The sequence below is a fragment of the Canis lupus genome, chromosome 17 (assembly GCF_048164855.1).
Source record: "Canis lupus baileyi chromosome 17, mCanLup2.hap1, whole genome shotgun sequence".
NCBI classification, from domain to species: Eukaryota; Metazoa; Chordata; class Mammalia; order Carnivora; family Canidae; genus Canis; species Canis lupus.
The window spans coordinates 11,483,240-11,497,150 of record NC_132854.1 but is presented as its reverse complement, the minus strand read 5'-3'; the positions used below and the strand labels follow the sequence as shown (position 1 = coordinate 11,497,150).

General features: G+C 51.6%; 1 protein-coding gene across 1 annotated transcript; it reads right to left on the bottom strand.

The window, feature by feature from the left end:
* Positions 1-4,589: 4,589 nt before the first annotated feature.
* Positions 4,590-13,325, bottom strand: ZIC5 (Zic family member 5). The gene is made up of 2 exons (XM_072782499.1): positions 11,672-13,325; positions 4,590-7,344 (listed from the first exon to the last, which is right to left on the bottom strand). Exons 1-2 carry the CDS (start codon positions 13,164-13,166, stop codon positions 6,902-6,904), a joined length of 1,938 nt encoding a protein of 645 aa, XP_072638600.1. The 5' UTR covers positions 13,167-13,325; the 3' UTR covers positions 4,590-6,901.
* Between the last annotated feature and the right edge of the window lie 586 nt (positions 13,326-13,911).

Sequence of the window (13,911 nt, the reverse complement as noted above, 5' to 3'; positions counted from 1 at the left end):
GAACTCCCTCTGTCTGGGTGTTTGGTCTTCCCTTGCCCGGAAGGAATCCTGACAAACATCTTCCCTTGAGGCTTGCTTGAGGTCTCAGTTTCACCGTCTGTAAAATTGGAGTGGAGGAGGTCCTTGGCAAAGCTCCTTTGTGCTCTGGGAGAGGAGGAAGTCAGTAAAGATGCCTGCTTGCACCAAGCTTTCGGTTTTCTTTGCACAAACCAGCTCCTTTGTAAAATAACACCTGGCCAGACTGCCTCGCGGATTTTTGCAAGGCTGGGGTTTTAATGTTCCCCACGCGAGCCAATGACAGAGAGCGAGTGTGCCAACTCGGCCGGTCCCACACGGCCCTGGTCCGCTGAACTGCACTCTCCCACCTGTGCCCAAAGCGGTGCCCGCCGGCGCCCTCACCTCCCGGCCGGGGGCAGATGTTCCCAAGTTGTTCCCGCCTCCCCTCACCCGAGCCCTCAGCCCTCGGATTCCTTTAACGCCTGCTGAGGACTGCATCCCTGCCGCCCTTAATGCAGGATGGGCCCTTCTCTTCAGCCTCCAAATGAGAAGTGACATTTGCACTGGGCTCAGCCACCGCGTGAGCACAGCGCGGGGACACAGGCCCATTGACCTAGTGGGGCCGAGGGGCCGGCGGGCTCGGCGGCATCCGAAGCTGCCTTAATTAATACCATCTTAAATAGTCCAGCAGCCACCGAAGACAAAGTTGAAGAAAGACTTTAAGGCTGAGTGCCCCTCGACAAGCTCTTTTTCCCCGTGTCATTCAATATTTAATGCGCCCGCTTCTAATGCTACTACTGGTGTTCCTTTCTCAGCGAGGACATTATTTTTTCACGGTGCCCATAGCCAGGGAAAGCCCTTTAGGCAAAGAAAATCAAAATGTTTGTTGTTTTGGATGACTTATAACTCTTGTTTAACACAAGCACTTTCAGCAAAGTATAACAGGCGCAGCCTCCAAAGCAAACAACACAATCCTTGTGACAGAGTCAGACACAAAAAGCGCATTGTCTTGCGGACTACCCCTTTTCTCTGGTGCTAGATGGGGGCCTGTCTCCGAGTGAACACCACGATGCCATTTCACTTTTGAACTATTGTTTTTGAGTTATGCCATGTGGTCAAAAGGAGCGAGAAGGGGGTTGTTTCCAGGCTCATAAGACAAACGAGTTGCCTTTTCATTGAAATCCCCCCGCGATCCTTGAAAACGGAGTTTAAATGTCACCTCCGCCTTTCTAATGGGCACAGGGCTGGAGGCGACCCTTCAAAGCGCCCGGGTGATAAACGACCCTTATTAAATATAGCCGGGACCGCTGGGAAAGTCCTGCGCCCGGCCAGCACGTGGGAGAGCGCCCCTCGCTGGAGCGCCCCAGACGGGCCGGGCCTCCCCTGCAGCCGAGCGGCCCGCGGCCGGCCGTGGCCCAAGCCCAGGCTCGGGGGCGGGGTGGGGAGACCGGGGTGAGGGGGGCCGGTTGTAATACAACTTCTTATCTGCCGCCCCCAACACGCCGGTGCGCCCCCATCCCCAGAGGCTCGGCGTGAACGCTCGGAGCATTTCCCCCTGACTTCTTTTTGTCCGTTGCCGAGTGGCGTCTGCAAGTCTGAGCTGCAAAGTTACTGATTTGCAGGCTGCATGTTAAGGCAGTCCATGTAAGTAATTTCTGCGGGCACCCCGGCAAAGGAGAACAAATCGCTGACAAAGGCGAGCGCTTTCGATTCAGCGGCGTCGTTAAGGCAACCCCAAAGTATTCCTCCTATAATAAGTTCCACTTCAAAGGGTTTCTCATTCAGCGGTGACTGCTTCGCACTTTTATTAAGTCCGGGCTTTTTCACTCGGAGGAATCATCTGTTTGGTTATTTTTCATCGTGTTTATTTTTCACCATTCACACAGTACTTGTATTAAATAAACAAAGAACAATCGCTCTGCAAATAAAAGTACTTAGGTGGGGAGAGAAGGAAGAGGAACTGGAGCCCGGGCGCCCCTTGCTCTGTCCCCTCCTCTAACTGCACCCACCCCACCCCCACCCGGCCTTCCCTCCTCCTCTCCTATCTCCCTCTCCCCTTTCTGGCGAGCTCGGACGTTCTATGGGCCACCGTAACAAGTGGGTGGAAAGACCTAGGTTATTATAGGTCGTGCGTGTCATATTATATGGGTGATATTACATGTAATACCTATATTTCCGATGAGGTGAAAATTGAGTGAGCTACGTGGGCATGAAAGTGCAGGTCACTGCAACTGTATCTTAATAGTGTCTCGAATGGCTGTGGACCCTCTGCCAGGGACTCCCCTGGCCCAGCCCATTGCCATAGCAATTCTGAACACTCGGTGTGGGTGTACCATAAAAGCAGTAGTTTGAATTTCAAAGAACATGCCTTTGAACTTCTCCCTGCCTGATTAGGCACTTGTGCCCTGTGTGAATGCGTGTGCCCAGGAGTGTTTAGGCGTGGGCATGTGGGGGGTGATCTGTGAGTTTTTGTTCAGGTAGGGAAAGTGGTGTGCTGGCAACCCCAGGGCAGTGTCACTGTGGGTCTCCTTAGCCATCCCTCCAGCTCTGGAGGGTGGGTTTTCCTGGCCATGTGTCTATTTTGGTAGATGATGGGTCCTGTGATGTGACAGGCTGAAAGTATTAATAAGTATCTAGATTGTTTGTTTCTCTTGTATTCAGCTATCTTTTTCTCTGACTCAAATGATCTCTCTAGAAATCAGGTTCTCTCCTCCTCCTCTCTCCCCCATTTTCTATTTCCTAACTGAACTGGGCTAAAAAATACTTCTGGGGGAACATCTCATCCCATTTCAGAGAGAAAGGAGAGGTACATAGATGATAGATAAATAGATGATAGAAAGATAGAAAATAGAGAAATAGCTAGCTAGATTAGTTGCCAGGTAGGTAGGTAGGTAGGTAGGTGGGTGGGTGGGTAGGCAGAACAAACCACTCTTGTCTCAAAAAACTTCCACAAAATGCCGGATGTAAAAGACAAGAGTGCAATACAAACATGTGTGCAGATAGTTGGGCCTCGCCTTCAAGGACTTTGGGCCCCCTGTTCCTGTCCCCCAGCGCTATCCCTCTTGTGTGGCCATCTCCAACTCCTTAAAAGAATATAATTCCCACCCTCAAGCTATTCCCGGTGCTTTAGATTTTTGGAGCATTAGTTCTACCAAAGAATCATGAATGCGGTTAAAGATAAACATAAGCCACAAATAACCATGCGTTTGAAGATTCTCCTAGCCTGGAAAACAAAGGTAGATGATTTAAAATGTTTGTGAGGGCCACAAGGGCCACGCTTTGCCTAGAAGAGATGAAGTCTTTGATGATAGCCAACTTAGTGTCAATAAGTGGCTTTCTTTGAGACATATTCAGATGGGAACGTCTTGCTTGCCAATTGCCATAGAAATCTTAACACACCATGAAGATTGTCCAAGCGCCAAGCCTTCCGTTCTGGACTAAATTACTTTGAAGTGGCGCAGGACGAGCAGTGGTCAATTTTAACTCTATAGACTGGACAGAGAACTCTGGGAGTGGGAGATTGTGCGTTTTAAAGCAGAAAATAAGAAGGGGAAACTTGTTTTATACACTCTATACAAGGTTCTGCTCATTGTCAGATATCTTTTATCTTTTATATTTCCCATGAATGATTCATGTCTTGGTGGCTTTGTGTCACCCCTTTCACCAGAAACTTCATTAGAGAGCTATAAGTTTTCCCATTGATTGGGGCCCTCAGCTATGAGTGTTTTTCTCCTTCGTGTGGTGGTTATTGTCATCTGGCTTAAAACAACTCTTTGCAACGTGTTTCACTTTTACTACATTTAACAAATCTTTTAAAAACCGCCATAACCTTATGGAGAACTGCTTGTTGACATTACTACCAATTGTTTTTTCTTCATCTTTTTTTTTTTTAACTATTTGCCTTTTATCCCTTTTGTATCAGCTAACCGAAAAACAAGCAGAGGATCAAGTGGACATCCAATTACATCAGTTTGAGCTACTTGGATATTTTGTTGCCATTGAATCTAATTTCTAGCTAACACTGCCTACTAAAAAAGCTGAGCTAGGCTTCCTAGATCAGCTCAACTTGCAAATAACCACAATCCAACTGGATGCTGCCTGCCCCCCCCACCTTCCCCAATACCTGATGGGTAGAGGTATTTGATGCCCACTATTCGTTCACCAGGTGTTTTTAACCCCGCACCCATGCCAGCTCCTGATTTCACCTTTTTTGTCTGGTAACCTATCACTGTCCCTTCAGCTTTTCCTCAGTCTTTTTACCCTTTTACGTCAGAAGCTAGGCACCAAAGAAATGCTCAAATTCACTCACCAGATTTTCACTGATTATGATCACTAAGGATATTATTAACAAATGGATGCAGTAACCCCTAAGACTTATGCTAGTGTTACATGCAACTTATAGGGCTTAGTATTCATAAGTACATTGTATTTTCTAGATTAGATTGTAAATTAAACCAAGCTGTAAAAATATTTTATTGCTTGGGAGAGGCTAAGAATAAAGAGCTCAAGAGAACCCCAATGTTCACTAGTCAGCAACCTGTTCTGTTTGTAAAAGAATGGCAGAAAAATGCCATTAGGTAAAACATAAGCAATACATAGGAAGAATACCTTTATTAAATTTTTTACTTCATAATCATTCTTGCTTTCTTTCTATTGGAGGTACACATTTTAAGTTTTTATTTTAGGTGTATCAGGAACCAATAGATCTGTGGCAGAGTAAACCTATGCATGGCAAAATACATAAAATACATATTCCTTTGTTTCATAATAAATAAACCTGTAGCATAATAAAGAATAGTGCAAACTACCATTGAAAAAGTTGTATAAATAAAACAACTCATTATAAATCAGGAATATTTTGTTCTAATAAGTTTACGATACATAAATTATCCCCCCAAAGTTCATACCTATTTTATCTATTTGAAAGAGCTTTGAAAGTGAATAATATGAAAATCAAATAAACTTTAAAAATGTAGAATTATTTTATATTCAAGTTTTATGGTCTTTTTCTTTATAAAGGAGGGTCTGCATGTTTCATATTCACTGTAACAATCTGAAGACAACATTGAAAGGCTTTCAAAGTGACAGCACCATGCACTGTACTAGTAATATAATATATCTATAAACTATATAGAATCTTGTCAACACAATGCAAAAAAGACATGCAGGAAGAGTCCTGGTTTTCACATTACGTTGTTCATTCAAGTAAGCTTAAAAATATATTCCCCCATTTTCTTTCCTTTTTTTTTTTTTTAAATAAACCGTGTGTCATAAACAATCCTTCACCAAAATGTATAATATAATTCTTTGGTGTGCTTTGAACTCTTCCAGGAAAAACAAAGGATGATGTCTGAAAATAAATTAATTCAACTGTACAAATAATAGTGTTCACATACAAGTTATTAACAATGACAAGACTACATCAACCACTCACAGCACACAGAACAAATTTCTACAAACCCTGGGGAGGGGGTGTCTTCAGGGTCTCTGAGGATAAATTAGTGCTCTTTAGTATATTTGTAAGATGTTTATGATGAGCTATATTTTGCATGAGATGTGTTGCACGAACTGAAAATAAATTGACTAAGAGTTATTGTCCTAGGTCCTTGACCTTTTTTATCCTAGCATGACAGCTCTGGCAAAGGTCACACATTCAACAATGTTTGGTGGTAACTATAAACCCTTAAAAAATTTTAATATGTATAGCAACTCCCTCCCCTCTTTTAATGTAAATCATACACTTCACACACTGTCATTTTTAAATGGGATCCAGTTGCGTGTGCTCAGTGCTCAGGTGGGAAAAAACTCATGAAAAATGCAGTTTCGGGCATTGAAAAATAAACACTTTTTTAAAAGGCTGATACAACAGTATAAAAGAGGGCTTGGCCTGTTTTAAAAACAACAGCTTTTCCCAAAAATAGGCATGTTGCCAACATCACACCTCCTTAGACTTGCCTGTTAATTTTGACATCCCCAAGAACTTATCTAAGACTTATCTCTTTATTACACGAGAAGTTTGCACACAGTAAAGAGGCAGCATCTGAGATTTCAGATTTTAAAAAAAAAGAGAGAGGAAAGGAAAGCACTTGAATTTCTTCTATTTCACAAAATATCACAGTTTCACAGTTGTCTACACAGCAGCCTTTTCTGTTCTCCACTTTTGCTGAAACAATCACAGTAGCACAATAAATGGAGACGTCTTAAGGCTGCTGCATCTTTTTCGTTTTAAATCATACAAGCGTGGTACCAAGGAAATAATCCTGTATAAAAATAGTGTGTTAGGATGAGATCAGTAAGAAAAGAGTGGAAATTTAAAATTACAATTATTAGAACTTAAAGGGTTTTTACAAATATTTTTTGGACACATGTACAGTCTAAGATCTGTTGGCAATGCAGCAAGTGTGTGGTTTACAATCAAGGGGCCTTTTTTTGGAATTCGGGCCCAAGGAGGAGGCAAGGGGGCTCTAAAGAAGCCCACGTTATGGTGTTAAAGGCATTCTGGAGGCACTGCAGGAAATGCAGAGGGCCTTGTTGCTCTGTGGAGTTGACTTCAAGCTTTTTCTCACTCCTCTCAAAGTATACATGTATTGTATTGGCAGTGTGTATCTCGATTAACCCTTGGTACATTTTGCTCCTAGCCCTGTCCCCCTGCAACATACAAGTCCAGCTTGGTTGGTTTTTTGTTTGTTTGTTTTCTAAGGAAAAAAAAAAAAAAAGCCCAAATATCTTAATTAAATTAATTAAATGTACAAACACCATAGGGTTTCATACTGAATAAATAGGGCTAATTAGACCCGGTGGCAAGTCTGAGTCAAGGGTTTGTCTCAGGCTCGGCATTGTCCCAGGTTAGGATATGGTCCAAGGACTCCCACTTATGACTTATTTTTATTATGACTAGTAAATTCTAATGTATCGTCCGTGCAACTTCAGAGTTCCCATATATCTCCTCATCTTCAGACTCCGAAGTGGTTCCATTACTGGAAGGTGTGTGAAGGTGGCTGGGGGCTCCACTGGCCTGGCAAACGTACCACTCATTGAGGTTGGTCACCTGAGGGGATAGAGTGCTCGAGCGACTCCTGGTTGGGTCCAGCACAGGAGAAACGGGGGCACCCACTGGAGTCCCCACTGATGAGTAACCAAGGGCTCCTGGAGAAGGTGGTGGGGACTTGCAATGAATCTTCATGTGTTTCCTCAGAGAGCTGGGGTGAGTGTAGGACTTGTCACAGCCTCGGATCTTGCAGTAATAGGGCTTGTCGCTGGTATGGACATGGGAATGCTTCTTCCGATCACTGCTGTTGGCAAACTTCCTGTCACAGCCATCAAATTCACATTTGAAAGGCTTTTCCCCTGCAACAAAATAGAGGGAAGGTCAACAATTGCTTTTCAGAGACCCCTCACTTGATAAGAGAAATCCTGGAGCAGAAATGTGAATGCATCTTCCCATTCTCTTGAAGACCAACCCCAGGCCTGGCTTCTCTTCCTAATCCCTATGTTCCAGAAGGCAAAGGGGAAGGGATACTCCAGGGATGGGCCTGTCAGTCCCTGGGTTACCACAGGGCTCAGGGGCAGGAGAGCCAGAGTGTTGAACCAGCCAGTGTGCTTTGAACTCTTGGTCCAAGAAGCCACACTGAAACCCTACAAGTACCCAAATACCCGATCCTCACTGCCCTCAGGGTCTGTACCTGCAAAAACACAAGCAGATCCCCTGTCAAAATAAATGCTGATAAAATGATTCTTCTAAAGCCACAGCTTGGGTGAAGGATATATAAAAAAAAAAAAAAAAAAAAGTAAGCACAGCCACTAAATTAAAAGTGAAGTGGGGGTAGTGCCATAAAATTACAATAATGGCATTTTGTGTCAGAGCGGCCCCAGGATTCTACCGATTGGAAAAGAAATGAAATAACGCAAAATATCATTCTCTTCAGAAACAAAGGCACCTGTGAAACACACAATCCCATCACTAGATTTTGTATAAGCCTGGCAGGGCAGAGACTAGGCTGACGGCCTCTTCATTCTACCACCTTCCCTCCCAACTTGCAGGGCAATTGAGAGCCTCTGGAATAGAACTTTAGCATGTTAATAAAAAACCTCCACCAGAACCGAGCCCATACCTGATGCCCTGCAGAAACAGATGCTGACAGCTTCCTACCTTATTTAATAGTCAGAAAAGGGACTATTATTTACCAGTCTTTGGCCCACTGCCCCTTGAAGCTGCTCTAACCACCCCAGGAACACAATGTCTTTAAACACAAGGCCCCTAGAGCAGGAAGCGGAAATGCTTAATAAGACAACTAGAAATTCAGCCACCATACATTGGTATTAAAAAGGAAAAAAGGAAGACTGCAGATAACAGTATGAATTTTCTCTCTCACTAAGTATCTATGAACTTGATGTATTTGAGTCATGATTGAACAAGTCATCTCTTACATATTACTGTTTAATAATATTTCCCTCATATTTACATGATTTTAAAAATAAAGTTGAATTTCTCTACATTACCGCAGCTATTCTGGTGGCTTGCGAGGTATGGCTTTTTCCTTGGTTTGGGATAATACAGTTTTTAAAAAAACGAACAACTACTAAAACAGCTCAGTGTATATAAATTTTTGTGGTGAATTTTCTTCTGCAAATATTTCAGTGCAGGGTTTTCTGTGTTTTGTTTTGTTTTTTTTAATTTCACCAATGATAACTGCTTCTATGCCAGAGCGTATTAACACAATCTGAAAGTATTCAGATGGCTGGAATATTACTTATCCTACCTAGAAAGACTGTTTAAACATGAAATTAGATATTATTCAAATATAGGTCCTGCATTGATCCAGAGAGGAGAAAAACACAACAAAACACAATAATCACAACCTTCTCTGCAGATGAGCTGCAACAACAAAAAACGTTAATTGTTTTTTTATCAAAACATCAGTTATCTGTCCTGACTTGTGTTCTACTTTAACTCGAAGATAATACTAATTTAATACAACATAATTTTTAAAATTGTCATCAGCCTTTCTTCAATTGGTAGGCCTAAGTGGTTTTATTCACCCTATGTAAATGTGCAGTGTTGTTTGGAGTTGTTTTCTAGGCTGGCTATATATCCCGGGTTGTGAAGAACACACACAGCTTAGACACTGCTGCCCTGCCACTGCCCACGATAAAGAGAATTAGGCCCAGTGAAGGGAGATATGGAATGGGGAGGGGGGGGGGAGTAGAAAAGGAGGGCCAACGGAGAGGTAGAGGAAGAAAGTAGAAGCAGGGGGGAAAAGTGGGGGGAAAAAAGTGAGGGTGAAAGAATTGCCTGATTTATTCAGGGGGCCTAAGAGGGCAGTGAGCAAATTCTAGCTAACTGGAGAGGGTGAGACCCCAGTGTTTACATTTCAGATGCGGACAGAGGGGTCAATCAGAACTCAGCTCCTTGCAGAATCTGAGGGAGTAAGGGATGCTACGTGAGCCACCCTCAGGTCTACCAGTTGCCTCTCCCAGACAGAACTCGAGTCCGGCCCGGAGGAAGGCTATAAACCGAACTGGGGGCACGTGGGCCAGGAAATGGGCCTTCGGGAGCGACCGGGGAAGGCCTCCCTTTGATCAATCTGTTCCGGAATCTCGGATAACCCCCAAAAGGGAGAGTGCCGTGGCAGGACGGGGCCCGGATGGCCCTTCTCCGCACACAGCGCCCCGGGGCTAAGCGGCAGGCGCGGGCTGGAGCACGACCGCGAGGGCCGGCACCCCTCCCCGAGGGCCCGGCGAGAACCACGCGGCCCGGGGAGCCGGGCTGGCAGTGCACCCTCGGCCCGGGCCCGGCGTCCCGGATCTCCGCCCCGCCGCGCGCGCCCCTCCCCGGGGGCCTCCGGCCGCAGGGCCCACCTGGGAGCCGGCGCTGCTCCCGCGCCTGCAGCTCCGGCCGCCGCGAAGGCAACGTCCGCGCCCTCGGAGGCCTGGAAAGGCGGAGGCCCGAGGGCGCAGGCTCAGCTCTCAGGGCGCCCGCAGGGGAGCGCGCTGCGGGCAGCCTCGCCTCCTGCGCCCCGCGCGCCCCGCCGCCCCGGCCCCGGGTCCCTGCCCTGGCGGCAAGCGCTGGCCACGGGGGCGGGCCGCGGAGGTTTTCCAAAAGCCTCAGGGGGAGCTTCCTTTTGGAAAACTCTCGAGGGCGGTCTGCTCCCGACGAGAAGAGCGCGGCCGGCCTCGGGAGCTCCAGGGGAGACTTCCTCCCAGGCCATCATCGGTCCCCAGGCGGCCGGCCGGGTGTGGGCCGACAGGCGCAAGGCCCCGGGCCCCGCCTTGGCCGCCCTGCCCCGGCTTCCCCCCAGGAGCCCCAGGAGCCCCCGGTGCCCCCGGCCCCGGCCCCGGCTGCCAGCCAGGCGTTGGGCCCACGCGCGGCGGCTGCCTCCTCGCCGCCCAGCGCCGATAAATCAGCCAAGTAATTACTGAATGTAAACTCCAGTTACTTAAGTGTCCTCCGAGGGGTAATATTGTCTGTCCCTATAAATCCCGACTGCTCGCGCTCACCAGCGCTTCCCACCAACCCGCTCATCCGTTCCACGGAGGCACACGACGCACAGGAAACACCCCACGGTCCCACGCCGCAGCCGCCTCCACTGGGGGGTGGGTAGGATGGGGAGCTGGGATGGGAGGGGTCGCCGCCGCGCCGGGGGTGGCCCCCACGTTCCTGGGGGGGCAGGTACCAACGACCGCAGGAGACTCAGCTCACCCTGTCCTCCTCCACCGAGGACCTTTTTTGAAAGGACAGAGTAAATTTCTCGAGCAGCTTCTAGGACACGTGTGAATGTGTGTGACAGAGCTGTGTGATGGCGCATGGGTGTGTACGAAGTGTGCCTAAGTATAGAGGTAGGTGGAAGAGGAGGGTGTCCGAGCATACGTGTTCCCGGAATGAGGCAGAGGTGGGTAGTCTGAGATGCAGATGTGTGAAGTTGTTGACGGGCCGCGTGCACGTGAAGGAGTACCTGTGGGGTGCGTGAGTGTGCGCGTGTGTGTGTGTGTGTGTGTGTGTGAAGGCCTGGAGGGGGGGGCCCAAAGGCGCATTCCTTTGGCATTTCGCACCACGCCCCGGAGACCCCGAACCCCTCCCCTCCTGTTAGGGCCACAGTGAGCCTGGCCTAGTGGCCCCAATACCGGAGTGAATCCCACGTGCCCCCTTGCACGCGGGCTCTTCCGAGCACGGCGACCGCGCGGGGTCCGCCACCGGGTGCGGGGGGAAGAGCCACCGGGGCGGCTTCGGCTCCAGCCCTCCTTCCCCAGCGCCCTCCCCAAGTTCCCGGGGCCGGGCGAACGTGGGCTGCCGACCGTCCTGGGCGCCTTCCTGCTCCGACTGCTGCTGCTTCTGCTCCGGGGCGGCGGCGGCGGCGGCTGGAGCGCGTTGCCGGTCCCGGCGAAGGGGCTGTGGACGCGCTGGAGACTCCACCGTGTGGGAACCCAGCGCGGGGCCTGTGTGTGCTATCGAATTACTTATTCATAGAAAAAAAAGGGGGGGAGAGAAAAAAAAGAAGTCACATGTCCGGGTTATACGTATGCGAAGAGAAGCAGCAGAAGTAGGGAAAAATTAAGGCGAGCAAGAGGAGGAGGAGGAGGAGGAGGAGGAGGAGGAGGAGGAGGAGAAGCAGCGGCGGAAGCGGCGGCGGCGCGGGAGGCGGCGGCGGCGGCGGCGCGGCCGGGGACAGACACCCACCTGTATGAGTGCGCTTGTGGATCTTGAGGTTCTCGGAGCGCGCGAAGACCTTGCCGCAGCCCGGGAACGGGCAGGGGAAGGGCTTCTCGCCCGTGTGCACGCGGATGTGGTTGATGAGCTTGTATTTGGCCTTGAAGGGCTTGCCCTCGCGCGGACAGTCCTCCCAGAAGCAGACGTGGTTGCTCTGCTCGGGGCCGCCCACGTGCTCCACGGTGACGTGGTTCACCAGCTCGTGCATGGTGCCGAAAGTTTTGGAGCAGGGCTTGGCGCCGCCGGCCGGGGGCGGTGGTGGCGGCGGCGGCGGCGGCGGCGGCGGCGGCGGCCCGGCCAGCTCTTCGGGGTCGATCCACTTGCAGATGAGCTCCTGCTTGATTGGCTGCCGCATGTAGCGCAGGAAGGCCCCGGCCGCCCCTGGGAGGTGGGGGTGGTGCTGGTGCGGGTGCTGCGCGGGCGCCGGCGGCGGCGGCGGCGCCGGGGGCGGCGCGTGGTGCTGCAGGTGGGGGCCCGGCCCGGCCGCCGCCGCAGCAGCCGCGGCCGCCAGGTTCAGGTTTAAGTTCACGGCTCCGTAGCCGTGCAGGGCGGCGGCTGCAGCGGCCGCCACCGCCCCGTAGTGCGCATCCCCGGAGCGCGGCGCGAAGGGCGGCTCGGCGCGGCCGTACAGCTCAGCTGCCGCGGCTGCCGCTGCCGCCGCCAGCCCCAGGCGCATCTGGCCGTTGAGCGGGTGCGGGTGGCCGCCGGGGGCTCCCGGAGCGTCGTGCAGCGCGGGGAAAAGCGCCGGGCCCCCGCCGCCGCTGCTGTCCGGGCCCGCGTAGGTGCCGCTGGCCGAGATGAACATGCCGGCCGAGTGGGGAGGCGGGGCCGAGTGCTGGGGGGAGCCCGTGCCAGACCGCTGCTCCCCTCCGAGCGGGACCCCGTGCATGGCCGCCGCGGGGGCCGTGGCGAAAAGGTCCCTCCGGAGGACGAAGTCCCTGCTGTGGCCTTTGCCGCTGCTGCCGCCGCCGCCACTGTCGGTGGTGGTGTAGCCCGAGAGGGCAGGAGGAGGGGGAGGGGGAGGGGGAGGAGGAGAAGGAGGGGGAGGGGGCGAAGGGGAGGGAGGAAGAGGAGGGGCTGGGGGCGGGGGCGCGGAGGGCTGCGCGCGGCTGCTGCCCCCGCCACCCGGGTAGGTGCAGGCGCCGGGGTGCGTGTCCGAGGCTGCAGCACGGGCGGCGGCCGCCGGCGCCTCGGGCTGTGCCGGGAGAGCCTGGGAGGGAGGGCTGAGGCCGAGCGCGCTCGCCTGAGCCATGTGCTCGGGTCCGAGCGGAGTGATGGCCACGCCGGGGTCAGCGCTCAGGTCCCGAGGGCGGAGGTGCGTGGCTGTGGCGCGGCCTTGGGAGTGGGCGGGCGGGCTGGCCAGCGCCGGGAAGCCTGTCATATTCTGAAGCGGCCTGGCCTGAGCCGTTGCCAAATCCGCTAATCTCAGCGCTGGCGGGTTCCTCTTGCTCAAAGGGGGCTCCATCAGAACTACACAATCAGACCCATAGACCCTCACTGGGGGGACTTTTTTTCCCTCTGCCCACCTTCAAAAACATGTATATATTAGGCTCCCTTTAACTTCTTTGTCCTGGCCTCCTAACTCTGCTTATTCCTGTTCCCACTCTGTCCTCCAGCGATTGGCAGAGCCAACACCACATTTGAGCTGCACAGTGGGACCGAGATTTTGGAAATGGCACGGGTGGGATTGGAGGGAACAGCGTGATTGGCAGCAGCCACGGCTGCCGGATTGGCTCCCATTCAGGCCTCCGGCCCAGCAGGGATCCGCCCCCGTGCTCGCCGCCGCCTTCGCTTTCGCTTCGCGCCCCCTCCTCCCCTGGAGCCCTGCGTCCCCGCCTTCCAGGGGGATGCCCAAGTTGCACTTGCAGAAAGTTTGCGCTGGGCCTGCGCGCGCAGCGCCCCGCGTTCCCATGACGCTCCTTTCGGAGACCGTGCGCCGGCACGCGGCCGGAGGGAGCGGGGTGGGTGGGGGCTGGGAACCCCCCCACCCCGGGACAAAAGATGGAAGGGGCATAGCCCCCAACTTCAAAAACCTCCGCCTCGCCGCACGCAGCGTCTCCCCCAGCGTGCAAACACTTTCTACCTCCTCCATTGGAAGAGCGCTGGGCTGCTCTCTGGAGGAGGAAGGTGAACAGAGTATAACCCGTCGTCGTACTTCTAGAGGTGATGCTAGAAACTTCGTATTTGGGAAGGACACCCAATCTGCCGAG

What these genes read in the sequence shown, in the direction of transcription:
- ZIC5 (XM_072782499.1), bottom strand. Translation starts at nt 13,166, where the DNA reads ATGGAGCCCCCTTTGAGCAAGAGGAACCCGCCAGCGCTGAGATTAGCG. An exon ending in CCACAAGCGCACTCATACAG is followed by an intron (nt 7,345 to 11,671) that starts GTGGGTGTCTGT and finishes ATTTTGTTGCAG; the next exon opens with GGGAAAAGCCTTTCAAATGT.